The following is a 22103-nucleotide window of genomic DNA, read 5'->3' on the forward strand; positions in this document are numbered from 1 at the left end:
CCAGATGATTGATTAGAATGTCGGTAAGGTAATGACCTGCTATAAATCAACAAAACAAAAAGGGAAATGTCAGCCTCGGCCAGAGAAAGCAAGCAAAGCACAAACTGAATCAGAGGGGTGAGCTTGCTCATTTTTATGGGTTAGAGCTTTCCTCCCGGATCGCAGTGTGCTTGTGGGTGCCTGTATCAGGCAGGGCCAGTTTTAGATGCCTTAGCTGCTCTCTACCATGTCTCCGACAACATTAATATGATCGATCAGTTTGTTTTTCCTTATTGCTTTTACTTGGCACCAAAAATAAGTACATAAATAGATGGGTAGAATATAGAAAACAGACGGGTGGAATATTCTTAGTGATGATACCCTGGGGCTTTTTCCAAGATTCCCTAGCACCTGTGTTGAAAAGACACAGTGTGCTCCTCTTCTGACACGACTAGGTCAGGGCAGGATAGAGCTGATAGTCCCGCTCACGTTAACCAGGGCTGTTTCCGTGTGCCCACAGTCACTCCCTGCTACACAACTGTTCCTTGCTTATGAAGAGTGGCACAAATCTTCCAATCTGACTTCCTCAAACTATTTACCATGCCCCCGTGCGCCGCTCAGAATTCTATGCGTCTGGAGTTCCAAAGGGATTGAAAGACTCATTTCAGATAATCAGTCTCATTCAGCTCCGGTATCAATCTTGGAAACAAGTTAGCTTGAGAGAATGTGTCTTAGCTCAAATACCCAGCTGCCGCCCGTAACAGCGGACACTTGCAGTGTCAGGTCTGAGCACCAACGATGGCTGTCAATCAGAAGAGGAAGTCATTGTGGGGCTCTGTCGTATTAGTTTTTAAAATTGAGACACGATTTCAATGGAATCAATAATCTTCTTGCTTTGTTCTCTGGTGAGATGGGATTACAGGCCTGTGTTACCATATCTAGCTTAAGTTTTAAACAAACATCTTTTGTTTTTTTTAAAACTAGTTCAGTTAAATTAATAAACCTAAACAATTAGCTTTACAGGGCATAAATATGACCTTTGAAGGGCCCTAGGCAAAGTCAACTAGGAACCAAGGGTTTAAGTGGGTTCAGTTGCTCTGGGAAAAGCTCTGCCTTTGACCTTTATGCTTTTGTAAGTCTCGATGGAACTGCACACGTTTTCCTCCAACCCTTCCTGTGTCAAGTGCGTTCAGGGGTTCCTCCTTTGTGTGCACTTTTTCTGGGAAAGATAGTTCTAGGAGAACGTTTGTCCCGATGAAGACTGTCTGGACTTCAGTGAGGAATCAAAACCACAGAAAGGGGAGAGGTGCAGAGGGAGGAGCAACAGGGGGAAGAGGCACAGGGGAGGGGGTATGGAGGGAGGAGGTGCACAGGGAGGAGGCAAGAGGGAGGAGGTGCAGAGGGAGGAGGTGCAGAGAGAAAGGCATCATGTGGGTCGTGAAGCAGGCTAGGAAAGGCTCTGCAGCAGAACTCCTGTCCCTGTCTGGATATTGCCCATGCAGACCCAGTAGACTCAGAGGGTCCAATGTGGAAGGAGGCATTGACATCCTAGGGAGGCTGGTGGACTAGACCAAGAGCTCTCCTTCAACCTTGGGGGCCTCCTGGACTCCAGGTTAAGATGTGGTCATGTGTGGACCTGGGATAACTGATGCTGACTCTTCAGAAGGTTCTGAGGTTCAGAAGTGAACCCAAGTCTCTTAGAGGAAATGGTCCTGTGCTGTTTCTTGAACATTATGATCTGGATGGTTAAGGTCAGAGTCTTGCAGAGAGTCTCTAACAAGTACAGCACACCCAGAGGTCTGAGACAACCATGAAGCACAGTGGGGTTTAAATACTTAATTCAGAAGGACCGCAGATAGTGCAAATTTTGGTGTAAGTGTCCTTACATGTAAATTTCTAGTCAGTCATTCATATGTTTTACTGATCCTGCACCATACCAGTGTTGAAAGAAGCTAATGTATGGCTGTGCAGCTCCAGCTGTTTGAAACGGTAATTCCCTGGATAGTGCTCTGAAAGATGCTACCTACCTACAGATGATACCCAAAGCTAGGGACTGGTCTATCTAGCAGCTTGCAAGCTCAGCATTGTTCAGAACAGGACACACCTTTAAAGTGGCTTCATGGAGCCTTGTATGTTGAGGCTGGACCCAGAGCTGGTGGTACCTACATGGCTGGCTCACTGTGGCATCATCACCAGAAGCCAGATCCTGCCTTCCCCCACCCAGGCACTTTATGGCAAGATGCTTTGAGACCTGGGCCCACATGCTATGTGTCCAGTTGGGAGGACCTTGAGACCACATCACAAATCCACATTCTTTGGGTCTACTAAGTTGCTGCAGAAATGTGACCTGCCATAGTCCTTAGTCTTGCCTTCAGAGACTTGGCTAACCCTACAAATGCTTCAAAGTGCTGCTTGCATGCAGGAAAATGTGAATTACTTAAAAATAAGATTATATTGAAATGTAATGATTAAAATGCTTGCATTTCTGTGACATGTATTCAGTATTAGTGTGGAAAAGGAAGAGGTTGCAATGGATTGAAATGTGGTCCTCCTAATGTGCTGAAGCCCTTCCCTGACAGGATTTAGTTTTCTCTAGGTAGTAAGGGAAAGGAAGCATGGTGAGAACTGTTAACTGCTTGCACACTCTACAGTGAAAACACAGGTTGGGGGTATAGGAAGGTTAAAGGTTTAACACAGCAAGGTAAGCATTGATGAAGATGAACTGGGGGTGGGGTGGGTAGTTATTAGTTAACCAAACTAGACAGATATAAGGACAGGCTCTGGGCCAATGATGACAAGCCAGCTGGTCCCCTGAAGGCCTTGGCAACTATCTGGTCCTTTTATATATTCTTGTTCCTATAGGAGGTAATCATGGCGGACTACATTTCAAGTAAGGATGGCTTTTTATGGTGCTTCTACCTAGGAGACTGTCTTGTAGACAGTAAGCTAAATATGAAGTAACCAAGAAAGATCCCAGCTGTATCTCAGAGGCTGAGAATGAATTAGCTCTCTGCCATGAGAAAACTTCAAGCTGATCCTGTACATGTGAGAACAGAGGGTGTCGAGGTTGGGGAGGAGTAACACTGGCCAAGGAACTAACAGCTTAGCAGATGGACAAAGTCAAAGCTGGAGTCAGAGATGGACGGAGTGGGAGCTTCATCCACCCTAGCTGGCGGGGACCGCACGAACAGCATATTGTAATTTCTCTGCCTGAGCCAGGATGATGGGCACAGAGCGTGAGGGCTCTCCATCGCCGTGGCCCATGACAGCCCAAAGAATTAATCAATCTCCATACAGATTACATCAGCCTCTGCCAAGTTTCTGCCTTTGCCCCATAAAACCCCCAGATCTAGGAAATTCAGTGGCTTTCTTTCCCTTCTGGAAATCTGTTGCTTTATAGTTTCTCTCAATTTCCCTCAATTTCTTACCTTAAAACAAATATATATATATATGTGTGTGTGTGTGTGTGTGTGTGTGTGTATGTTTGTATGTATGTAAATGTATATATATGTATGTATGTAAATGTAAGAATTATTGTGGATTTGGGACCTACATATATTCACACACATATTTAACAATTTTATCCATGTAGATATATAACATATATTCATACATATATTTAAGAATTTTATATATGTATATATATAATATATATTCACACATATATATATATAACAATTATACACACACATATATGTTTATATTTATCATTCTGATCTCCCTCTTCTCATCCCAGTCCCTCACACCATCTTCCCCACATCTGCTCCTCTTCTGTTTCTCTTCAGAAAAAGGCAGACCTCCCATGGATATCAACCAAATATGGCTTGTCAAGTTGCCGCAAGACTAGGTACCCCCTTCCTATGAAGGAGAGACAAGACAGCCCAGCCAGAGGAAGGGGTCTCAAATCCACAATAATTTTTAATCAAGCTTGCTTTCATTTTGCATAATAATTCCTATCTAAATTTTCATCAGCTCCAGGCAACTGTCTCACCTTTATTCTTGATGACCACCAGCATCTTTAGCAGCTTAGATCCTTGGGTAATGTACAGCTGGGCCACATTCCCTGATTCTCTTAGGTGACAGTGTTAGAGAAGGGGCCTTTGAGGTAAAGTCAAGGCTGGAGCCTCATTGTGAGGTTAATGTACTGATAAAGGGGTCTCCGAGAGCTGCCTCAATCCGTCTGCCACATGAGACCACACAGCCAAGGTGCAATCTATGAGCTAGTAAGCTGCTCCCACAGGTGTTGGTTTTCAGACCTATCCCCGAGCACTGTAAAAAATATGTGCTCTCATCCATCCACTGGAAGTCTGTGGTCCAGACAGGACAAAGACCTGGTAATGATACAGTAACTGCTATGACTCTGAGTCATGTGAACATCATCTGAGGATGGCCCTCCGAGTTCACTGCTGATGGGTTACCATAGTTAGAGGAAGGGAAAATGAAGTTACAGCCAGAAAATGAGATGTGCCCCTTTAGTTTAGCTACACTTGGGTTTGTAGAGACTTTGGGGGGCCCGCGGTGTCTGAAGCAAATGTTGGGGTTGAGCGCTAGGACTGTGAGCTCCTGTGAGCATGGTGCACTTTGCTTAGCACGGTGCCTACTGCAGTGTCATTGTTGGGATAGAAAGTGCTGTCCAAACGGCTTGTATGTTAAAAGCTTGGCCCCTGGACTGTTGAGGCTATTGGACCACAAAGGAGGGCTCTGATCCATACTGTAGCCCCCATGGAAGGATTTGTACTGAATGGGCTCTTAGAAGCTGGAGGTGGGTCACTTGAGATGTGTCTTTAAAGGATATATCTTGTTCTCATACTTACCTTGTGTTTACCTCTCTGCCCCCTTTCCACGATGACACCCTGCTCTTTCATGCACCCTCCATAAGACATATGAGTTTGTCACAAGCCCCAAACCACTGGGTCAAGAGACCTTGGCTGTCTCCTGAAGCTATGATCTAAAACTACCTGTCACTTCTTTAGGTTGGCTTTCTCATAGCAATGAAACATTGAAACACAGCCAGAACCCTCTTGGTAAGAATCTCCAGTTTATTCTCCCACTGCAGTGGCCTCAGAGCTCCTGTGGCTGTCAGATGAGCCACTGCCTGAAGCCCTGTAGCTGTGGCTGCTGATCCTCCTCAGTGGCTGCTTCTCTCCGAGCCCCTGAGTTGCAGCCTCTTGCATTCTCCTCATGGGGTGGGTGCAGACTTTTTCAGCTCACTCTGCCTCATTTTGTTCTCATTCATTTCTGAAGGCCATGCTAACTTGTAGCCCTGACAACAGGGTCTGCCTTGGACTGGAGCTTAGACACAAGAAAAAGGCCAGGTCCCTAAGTGTATTTCTCTAAACTTCACAGGGGAGGGTTTTCAAAGACAAAGATCTGGAGGCTTCTCAGGATTCCTAGAAGCCAGCAGTGTTGGCAGCTTCTGAGAAGGCTGAGTGGTAGACCACAGAACTCACAGAGACCCCTTGGACATCCACAGAGACACTTTGGACTGACCTCTGCATGGGTTTATCACTTCTGGTTTCTAGACTCACCACGGACTTAAGCCAGAGCTGAGAGTAGAAGTTGTGGTCTGGGTAGAAACTCTGATATGGTGAACAGGAGGAAACTATGTAAGTTTCACAGTGTGGGTTCTGACCCCATAGGAGTTTAGATTTTAGTCCTAGGTGTCTTTTCCCAAAAGAAACATAGGTTCCCACAGTTTAGTGTTGAAGAGACTGCAACACTCACCATTGTCCTAGCTTATTGAAGTTTAGTTCATACTCAGACTCACCTAGTGTTTACTGGAATATTCTGGGTTAGACAGATGTTGCCGCCGCAACCCTGCCATATCTATAACCTGGAATCTGGAACTACGAACAACAGGAAGTGGTAGAGATATGACGAGCACAGGATCCTGAGATTGGATTGATGCTGGCTTACCTGTGGGATAATACCATTACCAGGGCACTACTTGCAGGGACAGGAAGGCCAGAGTCAGGGAAGGGATGGTGACAACAGAAACAGGGGTAAGACCACGTGGGTGATGCAGGAGGCAGGAGACTCCACTGGATGAAAAGGTAAGAAGGAGATTTTAGCATCTCCTTTGGGTCCTAGAGAAACTGTGTCTGACTATCACCCTTACACCGAAGTTATACATGGGTTCCTACAGTGGACACAGGACAGGTCTGAGTGGCTCTAAGACACAGAGATGTGGCCATATGCTAACACAGTGAGTCTGGAATGAACACACCTGCTTGTTAAGGCTTCTGCAATCCCAGTGCCTCTTTGGTGTTCCAGGTTCTGCAGCTGCCCAAGAGATGCAGATGATCCCAGATTGGTTTCATCTCAGCAAAGATCTTCACTACTCTACAGAGGACATGTGCCATCCAATTTGCTATATTTCCAGAAGTCAGTGGTGACCTTGCATCCCTGTGCACCTTCTGGTAGACCTGTACCCTACCTTCTATGAGCTCCCCTCTCTTGGAGACATCCTTCAGCAGACTCCTTCTTGATGCATGGAAGCTAAATTTCTCTCTTCTCCCAGCTCCTCTGCCTGACTTCCACACTGGTCACTAAGCATCAGTCCTGCCTCTCTGTGCTGTTAGGGACTGTTGCATGGACTCTTTCTATGAATTGAAGTGTTCAGTTCTGGAAGAATGTTCTTAATACCCAGACAGTAAACTAGATCTTCAAAGCTTAGGAAATCCCCAAAACACAAGATTGATGACATTCCCCTTCCCTTGAGCCAGATAAGCAATGAGGATGCTAGAAATTGTGGCCTCTCTGACTGGCTGAGCTGTCTATGAGTCATGCATGGAACTCCAGGGACACACTGCTTTTGTGAGTTGTCACTCATGCTGAGATAGGCTTCTCTATGACACATCTGTCTTTGAGTCCTTACCTAGGTTCCTGTAAGTTAACACCTTACCCGTACTCCTTATAAAGTCACTGGCTCACTAAGGTAGCCTTGAATGGAATCTATCTTTGGTGTGTCATCAGTGTCCTGTATGGGGTGAAGTCATGCAACAGAGGTGTCTTACCGTTCACAGATCTACACTCTCTTGCTGCTGGGCTCCCCCTGGCTCTCTTTGGTGAGGGTAAAAATTACATGCAGTACCTACACTGTTCCTGCATCCTTGTTCTTGAATCCTGTTCCTGCAATCTGTTCCTGCATACTGGCATACCCTAAGGAAATTCTCCTCTAAGGATGCAATTGCTATTTGCATTTCTGGGCTCAGATAATACCATTCCTGAAGTGTGACTTTAAACTCAAGAGGATAACAGTGAGCCAGCAAGGCTGGTCAGTTTTGCCACCATTTGGGACCATGGTTCCTGCAACTATGTTTCATCTGATAACTGGGTGATCTGTCTTCCTTGATGGCATTGTCCATGTCATCTGGCCTGTAGCCCCTTGAGTCTCACAGGGACAGACTTCTTCACTGTGTTCCGCTCTCTAGCCAACCATACAAGGAGCACATTTCCTAGGCTGTTCTAGTTCCCCGGTGCTGCCTGGACCTTGTCCCTTTTACCTATATCTCTAGAACTTCCCATAGCAGAGCAAGCTCAGACTTTGCATTTATTTTTGTGCCCACTGGGTCTGGCTGCACAAGAAACCATAGCCTTGTGTCATTTCTTCTCACACCAAGAGGCATGCAGTCTGAAGGTAAAGTGGCATGGCTCATTTTTTCTTCCCTCTGTTCTCACTTGATCATTCCTCTGTAAGTCTGCTTTCAAATCTCTTCTTCTTACAAGGTACCAGTCCTCCCAGATGGAGGCCACCCAGGTGGCCTTGCTTTAGCTCAATCAGCTCAGAAGAGGTTCATCTCTCGGTAGTCATAAGGAGGTTCAACACATTCCGAGTTTGTGGAGGGCTTGACTCAGCCTGTAATTCTCATCTGCTGGGAGTTACCTAGCAGCCTCTGATCTGTGTGGGTGCTGATCCACAGTGCAGAGTATCTTCTCCATAGCTCTTGCATCCTTTTGCCAATCATGTTTTCCTCTTCTCTCCCGCTCAGTGCTTCTGGGTCCCTGACATCATGGCCCTTCTTGACGCTGAGCTTGCATGCCTTCCGATATTGGCTCATACTACCCAGTCTTGATGTCAGCCAGCCTCATGGCATCCTGAGTTTTCTGGGTGCTGCTATGGTGTCTGGAGCCTCCCTTTGGGTTCCATCACTTCCCAGGCACATCTTCTTGATATGGAGCGGGTGTATGCAGATGACTAGGCCATCACTCACAGCTGTTCCTGGGCTTCGTGTCTGTGAATAAGGCTCATAACCCAAGACAATTCCACATTCAGAGCAAGGTGTACACACCCCTGAACATGGCACACACTGAATCCAAACACAACACGATGTTTTCTTGTTCATATGTAGGTTGGCTTTTCTTTACTTTATTTTGGGCTTTTGCATCTTGAAATTGTATGTATGTAACTTTTTAAAAAACATTCTCTGTTACTTGATTTATTAAAGTATTAATGGTTTTTCCTTACCTCATTGGGAACTGCTTAGATTTGAAGAAGTTGAAGACTAGGTCATAAAACTCCAAGCACCTCCCAGGCCAGAAACTTAGCCTATCCATCTGTAAAAACCTAATGTTCACACAACAGAGAACTTTGCAAAGAAGTACAGAAAAAATTCATAGTACCGAGAACAGTTTACCCCTGTCTAATATTCAAGACACACAAAATAAGGACAGCTTTCCCCCTGTGTGTTAGTGAAGATTTGTCTTGGAAACAGAGTTATTATGCACCCTGGAGAGAGAAGTCGCTGTAGAAATATGAATAATAAGATGAAGTAGGTCTGCGCTGTTCCTTCCGTTATCCCTGTGTGACTTTCCCTTGGTTCTGATGACTTCTAGAATTAGTTGTGACATGTGTGGATACGATTTCTGACCTGGAGAAAAACCATTATCATCTAATTTTATACCGCTTCCCTCCACAGTATCAATGGTATTCCTTCCCTCGAAAAATTGAGTGAAATGAGTATTTAGACAAGCAAATCTACCTGATAAATCATTCCATAGATGAGAGAGAACCCAAGTGTGAAATGGAAGTTAGATGTTTTCAAAACCACTTCATTTAAGGAGGGGTCTATCTACAATCAACACCACTGCTTTTCATAATGGAAGGCACAGCAGGTGGGAATCACCCTGCCCAGTGCTGTGTCCCATACTTGCTGGGGACCTCAGAGACTAGATTAGGGCTAGACTCCCTGACCCCCATAGTGTTGCTGAGAAGAGAACTAGTCTGATTGTCACACTGGCTGGCAACACCTACCTGTCAGTGTCTAAGTTAAGACAGTCTACTATATTTTTTAAAATCTATAGTAACTCACTTGTGTGTACATTTGACACTTGATTTATTGCATGAGCCCAGGACTTCTGCATTTACATGTTTATAAGGTGAGAGAATCTAATATTGCCAGCTCACATTTTTCAAGCTTCTGTAAAGAATATGTTTAAATGCATCTTATATTTCAAAACAATCACTTTGAGATGTTTTTGAAAGTATTTTTTTAGAGCCATAAAAGGAAAGTATCTCTTTTTCAAAATCCCTTTTAGTTCTGGGGACAAATCCCAGAGCCTCCTTCACTCCAGATAAACACCTTACCAAAAAGCTGTATGCCAAGCATCTCAGAATAACAGAAGACTGCTAATTATCAAAACAATCTTAATGTGAATTAAGGTAACCATCAAATGCTAGCATAACAGTTTACAAAAGCAAGAAGTACTTGATAATACGGTCACTTAAATCCACTTGCCTCCGTCATAGGCAGCTCTGATCTAAGGTGAGCTTCAGGGCTTACTGTCAGCATGATTATTGGTGTAAATGATAAAGAAGGCAGGCCCCAGAAGGAGCTGATAGGGTTGGCCCTCCACATGAACTTGTTAGGAAGGTGGCCACATAAACTGCACAAACAGCTATGGGTGGCCCTGAGGTAGAGAGTGTGAGCCCTTGGGTCTAAAGAGCAGCTTGCTCAGGCAGGAGTCATGGCTAGCATTAAGGAGGTATTGAAGGGAGACACACTCCAGTCCCAGAAATTAGGAAAGTTATAACACCACAGCTGTAAGCAGTTATAATGGGACCATGGAAAGAGGCACAGGTAGTCAGGTCACTCAGTTCTATGACCCAAAGAAGTGTCTCCATCTTAGAGACTTCTAGGGGTCAGGGGGGAGGATGAGTTCCATGTGTGAGTCTCAAGGCAGGAATGTGACAAGAAAAGGGGATAGAGTTGGGCAGGCAGTTTAAGGTAAAAGAATCAAGAAAGTGCAGTTCTTAATTTGACTAAAAGTTACAAATGTCCTCAGCCCTGCTTCTACTCTTGTCCTTGCTACCGGCCGAAGATGCCACAAGTGTTTCAGCCAAAGTAGTTTTGCTTCTATCTTGGTTAGAGACCTGGGATGACAGAATGATCTGGCTTCTCCATATCTCTTTCCCTCTAAAAGAACGCCTGATCTGAATGTGTGGACAGCTGAACTGGAAACTAGGCTGACTGGCTCATCCCCACGCCTCCCTCCAGAGGAGCCTTAATGACTCCAAGGTGGTGACACGTGACAGTATCCCACTCTCAGGATCCCTTCTGTCATCCTTTGAAAGCTCCCTATAATAAAATGCTTTCTGAGACTCACCGTCTGTGAATTTCATTCTTCGAATTTGAAAGCCAAGAACCTAGAGACTACCAACTCCAACTTTCATGTGAACATGAGTGCCTGGTCCCCTAATTCTTGAGTTAAAAGCCCATCTAAGAGCCGATAAAGGCTCTGTTGTTTTCAAAAACACCCCCACATTTTTTTCATGTCTTAAAGTCATCAGAGCAGAGTAAAGTATAATTCAAGATGTCTTGAGCTTTTGCACAGCTGAGAGGGGCCGAGAAGGCAAGGCCGCAGCACTCTGTTCCCCTAGCAGTCAGGAGAAAAGACCCTTAGTACCATGTGACCTGATGTCTACAGAGAAAGAACTAGAAGGTCAGTAATGAAATACTTGGCTATTTGAAGTCTGTGACTTGGGGAATTTTCTTCTATACTGTTTTTTATTTTTTATTTTTTTATATTTTTTCAGGTTAACAAAAATCTTTGGTATTGCTCATAATCTTATTAGCCAAACCATGCTGCACATCTTCTAACATCTGTAGAGCGAAGAATAATCCCTGTCATGTGATAGGCTGTGCTCAGTGGTGGGGCTGGTGAGGGTTTGACTGTAGTTTCTCGCATGGTGCCCTTGCTGCCCCATGATGGTAATGTCAGTGTCCCTCCAGCTGCCCACCTCTGCTTATTTCATCTACCGCTCCTTCCATGATGCTGATACTTATAGTCTAGAAGAGATTTCTACTCAGTAACTAGGCCAAGATCCATTAGGAACTTGGAATAGAAATGTTTAAAAAATGTATTTTGTGTGTGGATTTTTGGGAATATGCAGTGTGCCTGGCAAGAACAATTTACTGTGTACATAAATCAGAACTTCAGCTTGAGCTCGGTACCGGTTCTTATATCATCCCTGTGAAAATCTGTTCTATTTCTATTCTCTCCATAACGACAGCTCTAAAAACAGCAAAGCCATTTTCCACCACATAATTATTGTTTCAAAGCCTTTCTGAAGACCATAAAAATGCTTAATTGTTCATTTGCTTGTTGGGGGCACTCAACAAACACTAGTGAACACCAGCAATTCCTTTCCAAGAGGTTGCCTCCTTCCACAGGGGTTGCCTATTTATTTATTTATTGATTGATTGATTGATTGATTGATTGATTGAGACAGGGTCTTACCAAGAAGTTTAGGCTACTGTGGGACTCACTATGTAGCCCAGGTTACCCTCAATCTTCCAGTCTTCTTACTTCAGCCCCTTCAATGTTGGGCTTTCAGGAGTACACTGCTTAGGCCTAGCTTCCAAGACTGCTTTCTAATGTAGTGTCTGAGTCTCCTTCCTTCCCTGAGCTTTCAATTGTCTCTGTTTTCACATATGGGTGGAGAAGGAACAGTGATCTATCACATCACAGATACAGAGGAGCATGTGATGCAGGCATCTGAGAGAACCGAAGATTATAACTCCTGTCTCAAGAACCCCACAGCCATGCCTTTCTGTTCTAGCTGTCTGCTTCAAGTGTCATAGACTTGGGCCATGTCCTCTACTCTTCAAAGCTTTGATGGGAACAGAGTACCATATTCCCCTGGGCATCTCTCATCAAGGCCCACAGCTTGAACTCCAGTGCATTGCAAAAGCTTCTGTTGGGGCCACCAAACCACATGAGAGGACAGGGAGTTTGCACTGCTTTTGTAGAGTATATTCGTCATATTCTCTGGAAGACATTGCTTATTGTTACTTCTTTTGAAGACCCCCAACAACAGAGTCAGAGACTAAGGAAGCTCAAGATCTCACCAAGAAAAGCAGAGCAGATTCAGGCATGAAGCATTTCCACCCACAGTGCAAACAGCAGAACAGAATACACCCCATGATAGAAAATCTTCAGGTTGTTATTTGGGGGCTGTGGGTTCTTGGGTCCTGCCTCATGTTAGCATTGAATAGTGAGGCCTGTTGTTAGCACCCTGACTCCTTCCTTCTGAACTCTTGTTCCTTCTTGCCATGTCCCCTATCTGTCTTCTGGATCCTGACATTACTTAATATGGACAAAGTACGTTCTATTTCTTCCTGGGACTATATTTTAAATCCCTGTGCTATGACCACAGCAGTTGGAATCTTAGGCTATCCGAGACACCTCATCTTTTGATACCAGGTTATTTTACAACTTCTCTTCCAGCCTTCACCTGGAGTGTGGCAAACTTTTACTGTTCAGCAGCATGTTTTATGGGTTTCTCTGGGCCATGTATATTCATTGTGTTATATAAATAATAATTGTGCAGTAAACCAGTGGGCAGTGGTATTTGGTCTAGGTGGTAAATCTTCAAGGTGTGCATATGGTTTTCTATAAGAACCATGGAAAAGTGACTCTGAATCCTCCAAGCTTGTTGATGAGGGAATTTACACTAACCACTGGCTGGCTTTGTAGTGATGAATCACATTTATGGATATGCTACTCAGTAGCAGTGACTGAGGCTGGACTCTGCAATGCAGAGCCACCACAGAGGCCACTGCATATCTACCCAGACCTCCCCCTAACCTCCTGAACACAACATGCACAGCCCAAATATTAGCACTCACATTCATGTCTGATTTGTCCTGAGAAAAAGGTACCTTTGAATGAAATGCTTAAGAAGGTTATTATTGCGCATGTCATTATGTGGTGTGAGATAATTTCAGCGAGCACATTTTACCTGTAGTGAAGGCTTTCTTCTAGGAAAAACAATTAAGCACGCCAGTAGGGTTTGCATAGGTAGGGGAAAAAGCACATTCTATTACCTGCTGTTGACCTGATAGTTGACGTCAAGTTGGACGGTGTCATCACGGGAACACATTCATCGTCTTGGGAGTAACCAGCTTGGATGGCTCGAAGGTAACTGTGACTCCTTGTTCGGAAACACCCAGGAAGGTCAAGGGCATCCATGGCCTGAGATTCAACTTCACTGAAGACAGATTCACACACTGACTCGAACTGTCCATTAACTTCCGCTTCACTCATCTAGAACAGCAATAGCACACGTGATGCTGGGATCCATCGGAGTGATCACAACCATGTCACACAAGACACGGAGACAGACCGCCCTCACAGTCCTTGGTTACAGCGTTATATTTTCGGCGCATCTAGTTTGAAATCTGCCCTGGGAATCCGTTAGGCTTGGGTGGGGATGGCTTCTTGGGTGATTTCTTACAAAACAGAAGATGCATAGCTAGCGACCGATGGTAGGAGTTCTGTGGGCTCAGATCGGAGGACAGGGCAGGTGGAAGCCCCCTGAAACACTCTGCCAGTCCTTGCTCCTTCCCCACTGGCCCCTTTACCTTCCCCAGCTACCTACCGCTCGGGCTGACTCTGGGTTGGAGGCTGTAGAAGTAAGCACACACGTTCAAGTGCATCAGCTACTTTTAGTTCATTTTCAGGACGTGAGAGTCAGCTGCTGCTCATTGTCATGGAAACGAATCCCAAATTTGGCAGAGGCATTCCTGCCCTCATCACCATTACGGCATCATGAGCAGAGTCAGGCTGGGGAAGACATGGCTGACTGAGAGGAGTTCTATACATACGAAACATGTTACCTTGACTTAAATCTAAGGCTTGTATTTTTTTTCCCTATTAGCTTGAGACTTGCAAGTAGAAGAGATAAAGGCAATGCGATTTTCAGCTTGTGTCTTAAAGTGCACATACAGGTTCACCCCTGGAACCTAACTTTTCCAAATACTCTTAAGAAAGCACTGTGGTGGACCTGTCAGTCCAGGTGAGTGGACAGAGGCTGGACCATTAGCTCAGCCACGGGGCCTCTGCTTAGGGTAGATGACACCAAAGGACATGTTTTTCCAGACACATCCTGATGGTGATGCTCACGTGCATGCATCATATACTGTTCCTGAGCTAAAACTAGAGATTTTAAACTGGAAATTCAATAAAGGGTGCTACAGAACCAAAACCAGGCTGAAGGGTTAGGTGGAAGAAGCGTGGGCATGGGGGGGGTTAAGTATAAGAAGCTTAGATGGGACTGGTTCACTTGGGACTGTGTTGAGTGCTGGAGACAAGGGGCTGAACGCTCAGTCTGTAGTTCATCTCTACCTCACTGACTCAGTTTTGGCCAATGATTTCTGAGATGTTGACAGAATCTGGAATCACCTGGAGAGCTGGGATTCTGAGCGTGCTCTCAGGGGTCGGGGAACTGTCTTGACTGTGTGGAGATGGGAAGACCCACCCACTGTGGGCAGCATCATTCTCTGGGTTGGATCCTGGACTGTATAAATGGAGAGATGAATCTCGGGAACCGCGAGCACCCATTACTCTCCTTTCCTGATTGTGGACACCATGTGAACAGCTCCTTCAAGACCCTGCTGCCTTGACTCCTAGGCAGTGATGGTGGTACCACAAAGCAGTGAACCAAAACACCCCCCCCTTTTAGGTTGCTTTTATCAGAGCAGCAGGAAAAGACACAAAAATACACATACCCTTAGAGTTCTCATGCACTATTGGTCTCTTTCTCTCTCAGGTACATCTTTCTTTATTGTCACACATGGACTGATGGGGTCAGTGGCAGGATTGAGATCTGTCTGGGGGAGGCAGCCAGCCAGTGTTCAGGGACACAGCATGGCACCTATTCTTGCAATCTGTTCCCCTAACTCTCCAGGTCCACTGTCAGTTCTGTCTCTCACAGGATGGCTTAGTGAGGACCTGCACCCTGAGAGCTGACATTTATCCTTAGTGCCTGATGGACACAGGCAGATCCCGAGTATTACACTGCCATTCTCTACTTGGCCCTCTCCTTCTCCACTCATCTTCCTAGCTGCCTGTCACAGAGGTGAAGTATGCAGAATCATGTCATTGCACACAACTCTGCATGTACAGCGATCCAGCTTAGAGCAGGTTAGTAAGTGGGACTTTCCATGTTTCCTCCCCATGCAGGCTTCCTAGTCTACTCTCTAATGGGGCACAGGCTAAGGTCATGAAAATATTCTTCAACCTCCTCCTTTTAACTTGCTTTAGAATTTGAGCAAATCTCTCCTTTCTGCCATGACCACCTCTGCCTCCTCTGCCTCCTCTGCCTCCTCTGCCTCCTCTGCCTCCTCTGCCTCCTCTGCCTCCTCTGCCTCCTCTGCCTCCTCTGCCTCCTCTGCCTCACTAGATAACTGTACACCTTGCTGGGAAGTCACTTCATCAGCTCCAAAACCACAAGGTAAGATTCTCATGCTTTACCCATACCAATGTGACATCTTTGCTCTCAAGACCAGGGGATTCTGGCTCCTCTCTATCCAATGTGATGTTCAAACCAGATTTCACCCTGTCTTTTTCTCTTTCTCCCTGTCTCCCAGTATCACCCTACCCAAAACACAAGAATAATTCCCATCTTATCCCTTCTGGTACACTGCAACTGGTCTACCAATAGCTTCTCAATACTTGGACATGCTAGCAGATAGATTAAAGGAAGGTATTACTTTAAAAGTCTGTCAAAGAATCAGGAGTGGGTTGAGGTGATTTTAAGACCAGCTCTAAGAAGGATAGAATAGATCAGAACATGGCTGACCATGAAGGTATGAGATATCAACTAGAGAAAGACATCTCAGAGGATGCAGGCTATAGCATGACGTCATGAAAGCCTCAGCCCACAGTGAGTCAATGCCTAGAAGACATGGCTGCAACATGGACAAATCTGAAGGAAAATGTGCTTAGCAAAATAAGTGAGTTTCAGAGGGAATGCTGATGAGTAGTTACATCAATAGCAGGTATCTAAAATAATACAAAAAGGAGAATAAAGGTGGCTATGTGCTGAGAAAAGGAGATAGGGCTTCAGCTTGGGATGAGGAAAATATTCTGAATGATGATGATGGTCTGACTGTGTACAAGAACATGGTTGAAATGAGATATTTCTGTTATGTGTCTCTATGAGAAGTTCTTAACACTGAAGAAGTAAACAACTAATAACTCTCAGGAAGTTCCTGAAACTCAGAAGATTTACAAGATCACTCCTCAAGGTTATATGGCAGTAAGACTGCTGGGGAGAAGAAACTTTGCAACCTATCAAGCTGACTGTAAATTGTACAGGGAGCTCTGGGGGGGGGGGTGGAGGGTAATGTTCCTGGGTCATTACCTATGCTGAACAAACATTTTAAGGATTTAGAGTTGCTATTCTTTTGTAGCTGTCTATGCTCTGGTAAATAATTCATATTAACTCATTTGTTCTCCAAATTGAAGAGTGAATACCATGGGAGTGCCCTTGAGTGTGGACAACCCAGTAGTTAGTGGTTCTAGGTTCTTGTCCAACAAATTTGAAGAATAAATTTCATGAACAAGTGGGGGGAGGGGGAGGGAATTTTTTATTATTATAGAAAGAAAAATTTAAAAAGACAGATTAAAGATTTATAGTTGAATTAATGATTTTTCTTCCATAGTCCCTGGATGCTGGAATTACAGGCATGTGTCACCATGCCTGGTTTCATACTTACTTTTACATTTTTTTTTTTTTTTTTTTTTGGAAAATGAATTGGATTAACAGAATGGGAAGGTGTTACTTTTAAGAGATAGACGTTCACCTCTGCTGTTACAGTGTACACTGACTAAGTGATCTGCAAATACCTCCCAAGGTCATCTTTGATTCTTCTATGTGGAAATGTGGAGTTCTATTGATGAATCACAGCACTATAGAGGCCTGATTCCCAGAATCTGACTATGTTCTATTCTTATTGCAGGAGTGGTGGGTATGGACACAGGAATAGCCTACCAGTAGGCCTGCAACTGTGGACATGTAGAACATGGGATTTTAGAGCTAAGTCCCCATCACCCTGACCCAAAGAGTAGGGGCATCTCTTTCCATGTCATTTCTAACAGACCCTTGCCCATGGCAACTTGACCAAGTTTCTAAGAGGAAACCATTACTAAGGTATGTTGTAAAATTCTCAAATTAAGGGCAAAACTCCCCTCCCCAGTGCAGTTAGTGTACAACTTTCTGAAAAAAAAAAAAAAAAGGATTGTAGGGAAACTACCTTTGCCTAGAAGCAAGTGTTCACAGTCTTGCCCATAGCCAGGGGATGTCTTAGTGCCCAAGTTACGTACCAATACTATTTGTCATGGTCATAGCAGAAACAAACACTACTGTTATTGAGTAATTATGGTATACAGGACTCTCTCCTCAACAATACTCTCATCCACTGACTTCCTTATTCTGCCAACTGCATAGGAGAAGGACCCTGAGCCCAGGCTCTTTCTCTCCTTGGCAAAAAAAAAACAAAACAAACAAACAAAAAAAAAAAAAACAAAAAAACCCCCAAAACTCTTGGATAAAGCTAATGAGAAGTGTAAATTGTCATTTTTTTCTTTAAAAGTTTTAAAAATTGTTATTATAATTGCATACTTTTGAGATGGGGTATTGCTGGTGGCTTGGAACTCCTGCCTCTTGAACTTCAGCTTCTTGTATGCTGGGATTACTGGCGTTTAAGTTCTCTTTAAATAGCAGCTCCCACTAATAAGCTGGCATTTAATTAAAGCTTAGAAATTCAGTTGTTTCTTGCTGCACATCCCAGGAGGCATGACCCCAGCAGTACCTGCTACTGTTATTGTATACTGTCTGGTTTGTTTATCCAGGGGAGAACCCCAGGGTTTCCTCTTATGCTGGATCCAAACACTACTACCCTGTGATGACCGTGGATCCTGCTTTAAGACTAGGTGCCTAGAGAGAAATAAGACCTATTCCAGGAACAAGTGGCATCTAGTTCTTCTCTTTGCCATGCCAGGTTGTTAGACAACTGCCTTACCTGTGCCAGTCAAATGCCCTCTGCTGTGTCCTATTGTAACCTGTGACAACCACTAGGCCCTAGTGGTTCCATAGCCTAAGCAGATGAGGTTCTTTTGTTGGAAAAGGAAGGAAGTCTATGCTAATCAAAAGAGACTGTTGCATGTTCCTTGCAGGAGAGAGCTGCCCAGGGATGCCTGTGTGTTGTCTCCCAATAGGAGCCTCTTACTCCAGGGTAGCTGTGGGGACTGCACCCTACATAGAAAAGAAGCAAAGAAGACGCCCCACCTGGCTCACACAGCTGGCCTGGCTCAGGGTGCTCACAGCCCGCATGTAGCTCTGATTTCTGGATCGGAACTTCGGAGAGTTGTAGTTGACAGATGGGTCCAGGCTGTGACCAACAGGCACCTCAGTGGCAGCTTGCAGGTAGCTCTGGCTACAAAGATAGAAAAGAGAGAAATGTGGTCTGTGAGAATCTGGGGAAGGGCAGGAGATGGCTGCCAATAGATACCTCAACTCCATGCTATGGCTGGAGGGACATTTCCAATTGACCATCTTTAAATGGATGACTTTGTTTCATGCAAATTTTAAGGGTCTTGTATCTACAAATGTGATTTGCATAAAAAGTTACAGGGCAGGGGATTTGGCAAATTGCTTTGAGACATTTTTTTAATGGCCATTCAGTGAGGATGAGATCACCATCTATTAAAAAGTATATAAAACAATAGCAGAACATTAGTGAAGTCCCTCAAAACTCAGACAGCAGAAGCACAAACCCAATGCCTAGATATAAGCCAGACTTCTTGAGCACATCATAAAAATCTTGCTAGCTAATGGGCAACTTTGCACACTTGGAAAAAATAAAGGCGCCACTTCAGGTTTGTTTTAAAATTTATTTATTTATTTTATGTATTTGAGTACACTGTAGCTCTTAGACACACCAGAAGAGAGAGGGCATTGAATTCCATTACAGATGGTTGTGAGCCATCATGTGGTTTCTGGAAATTGAACTCAGGACCTCTGGAAGAGCAGTCAGTGCTCTTAACTGCTGAGACACCTCTCCAGCTTGTTTGCTTGTTTTTTGTTTTTTGTTTTTTTTTTAAAGATATGTTTCTATTTCTGTTCCTCTGTATGTGCATGTGTCAACGTGGGGTAGAGCACATGAGTGAAGTTGCCTGCAGAGGTCAAAAGAGGACATGAATGTCTTGTAGATGCAGTTACAGGTGGCTGTGAGCCACCCAACATGGTTTCTGGGAACTGAACTCTGCAAGAGCAGTAATGCTCTTAACTTCGAAGCCATCTCTCCAGTCCCTCACTTAGTTTGAAAGTGAGCAGATTATACAATACAAGCAGAGATACAGCAGGGAGTCTGGACCAATGTGTTCTCATGATGACTGCTGTCTTTCAGGCCTCTTTAAAAGCAACACTTTCCAGCTTTCTACCCTGTTGTTTTGTAAGATATTAAAGTGTGGGAAAACGTGGTGAGTGTTCAGCAGCTAGAAGTTCTGGTTAGCCTGCATTTCTGGGAAATTTGGTAGCTTTCCTTTTAAATTTTATTGTCAAAATTTCCACTGTACCATAAAAATTCATGGAGTAGTGTGGGAAGGCATTATCAATCACGCCCTCCCCTGATTTGGAGCATGATGAAGCATTAAGTTTGCTGATGCAGCTCATTTGTAGAAATATTCATAAATACTAAACAGATCCAGGTTATAACCCCCATGCCTGGCAAACCAAGTAAATTATTATTTTTTTTACAATGACTCTCTACTTTGTTTTATTATTTATTTCTTTATAAATGGGGCATTAGGCACAAGTGACAAGGCTCAGGCAGAAGGGGCTTCTAAGCTCAAACACCTGAGTTTGATCCCTAGACTCATGTGGTAGAAGGGGAGAAACAATTGCTACAGGTTATCTTCTGACCTCCACATGTGCCAGGTGACCTCTCCCTCCAATAAAACCAGTTTGAAAATGGGACAACAGAAAAAATGTATGACATTATAAAAATCAATTTGGCAATGTTTACTAATCGTAGACTTAAAGTAATTTATCTGTTAAAAGTAATTTTTATTTTTGAAGAAGACGCCTTACTTTCTCCAGTCCCAACTTTCCCAGGCCCACCTTCTTTGGGCCTCTTTCTTCCTATGTTTATTTGCAATATCTGATTTCTTACTTGCATGTCTACCATATGCTTCTGGTGTCTTTTTCACAAGATTTCCCTACTGATTTACATCACCATCCATACCATTCTCAAGTCGTTTCTGGGACTGAGAACCATAAGAAGAACCAGTGTCCTCTAGACCTCGGTACTCACTGTTCCAAGCCAATGTCTGGCGCCCTGATTGATTGTCAGCTTTACAGCCCCAGCCCTTGTTGGTGGCCTATGTGAGAACCTAAGCACACAGTCCAGTATCCAGGTCTGTGTTTCAAATAAAAGTTTTCCAAAGTTGAGTGAGCATCTAAAGAAAAGCTACCCCTACAGAAAACCTTATAGTAATTGCTTTCTTTTAGACATAAACTCACAATAATTGCCATTTTCTACTGACTATCATGGCAGAGTCTCCATAGGCATTTAATTGAACTGATAAAGTAGGTCTAGAGACCATATTGCCTATGTCTGTGATTACAAAGAGTGAAGTAGATTCAGAGCTTAATTATACGCAAAAGTTCACATTTTAACTCCAAGATCAAAGCTGCTGGAAAAGAGCCAGAGTGTTTGAGTCTATCCTATTACTACAACTAACCTTCCTTTGGCATCTGCAGGGAACTGGTCCCTGGACTCCAGGGTACCACAACCTAAGGATGCTGATTTATATTTAACTTCTGCATGCTCTAACTGTGTCCAATGACCTACATCCTTGACATGCTGTAAGTGGCCTGGTATCTGCATGTAATTTACTCATAATCTTCTATACCCTTTAATCATCTTCAAATGACTAACATGACTAACAGGATGTAAATGCTAGGTAGCTGCTAGACATCATTTAGGTCTCAGTTAGTAATGCCAAGAATGGTCTCTACATGTTCAGCACAGACAGTGGCCACAGGTGGTCACTCATGCTGGAATGTCAAGGGGTCATAGCAGGATGTATCCACTGGTCATTTCACTTTTCCAGTTTTAGCAAAGCACTTGCCTCACACTAAATTTTGATTTTTCCTTTTCAGAACTTTTTGGAATTTTAGTTTTGAATATTTCAATCTGTGGTTGTTTGAATCTATGAATTGGAACCCAGATATGAATTTGACTTTATTTTTTAAAACACCGATAAAACACCTTTAGCCACAATAGGGTTAACAATGATTTTTGAAAGTATTATAATGGTTTACCTTTGTAGAATATTGTGACTCAGATGTCATTATCTGGGAGCTGGGTACAGTGGCTCATGCCTGTACCTCAGCACACTGGAGGCTTGAACTTGTTTTATAAAACTAAAAGCAACAACCCCCCCCCCAAACAAATAAATAGACAAAAATCACATACCTGGGGACTGAACACCAAGAGTCAACAGTGGGAGGCATGGTGAGTGTTGGACATGCATAGGTGAGATTCACTGTACATCATGGAGTAGCAAGTCTCATGCCATCCTGAGCAAGGCCTTACCATTGCTCATCCATCAGAGATTGTCCTAGAACCCCTATAAAATTTTGGAGGGGACTTTCTTCTCCTTGGCTTATTCAAAGTGGTGATTTTTACTTTGTCATCTCAGTTGACAGATTCTTTAAAACTTAGCTTCCTACATAAGCGGGTGGTGACTCTGAAAACAGCAGAAGGAGACCATTTTCTGAAATACTGTGCGATATTTTTGTTCTAGTTCTTGCCTTTCAAATGTTGCTCACA

The 22103-nt window shown here is 44.0% G+C and overlaps 1 protein-coding gene across 1 annotated transcript in view; it reads right to left on the reverse strand.

Moving 5' to 3' along the window:
* DLGAP2 (DLG associated protein 2) overlaps positions 1-22103 on the reverse strand; it is a gene marked incomplete at its 3' end in the record, with an annotated part of 362472 nt that overhangs the window by 35700 nt on the left and 304669 nt on the right. The window contains exons 6-7 of the mRNA XM_080928375.1: positions 18554-18701; positions 13308-13527 (exon numbers count right to left, since the gene is read on the reverse strand). Coding sequence (XP_080784501.1) covers positions 13308-13527; positions 18554-18701 — 368 coding nt within the window. The remainder of the gene's footprint in view (positions 1-13307; positions 13528-18553; positions 18702-22103) is intronic.

The sequence above is a fragment of the Micromys minutus genome (assembly GCF_963924665.1).
Source record: "Micromys minutus genome assembly, chromosome: 14".
Taxonomy (NCBI): Eukaryota; Metazoa; Chordata; class Mammalia; order Rodentia; family Muridae; genus Micromys; species Micromys minutus.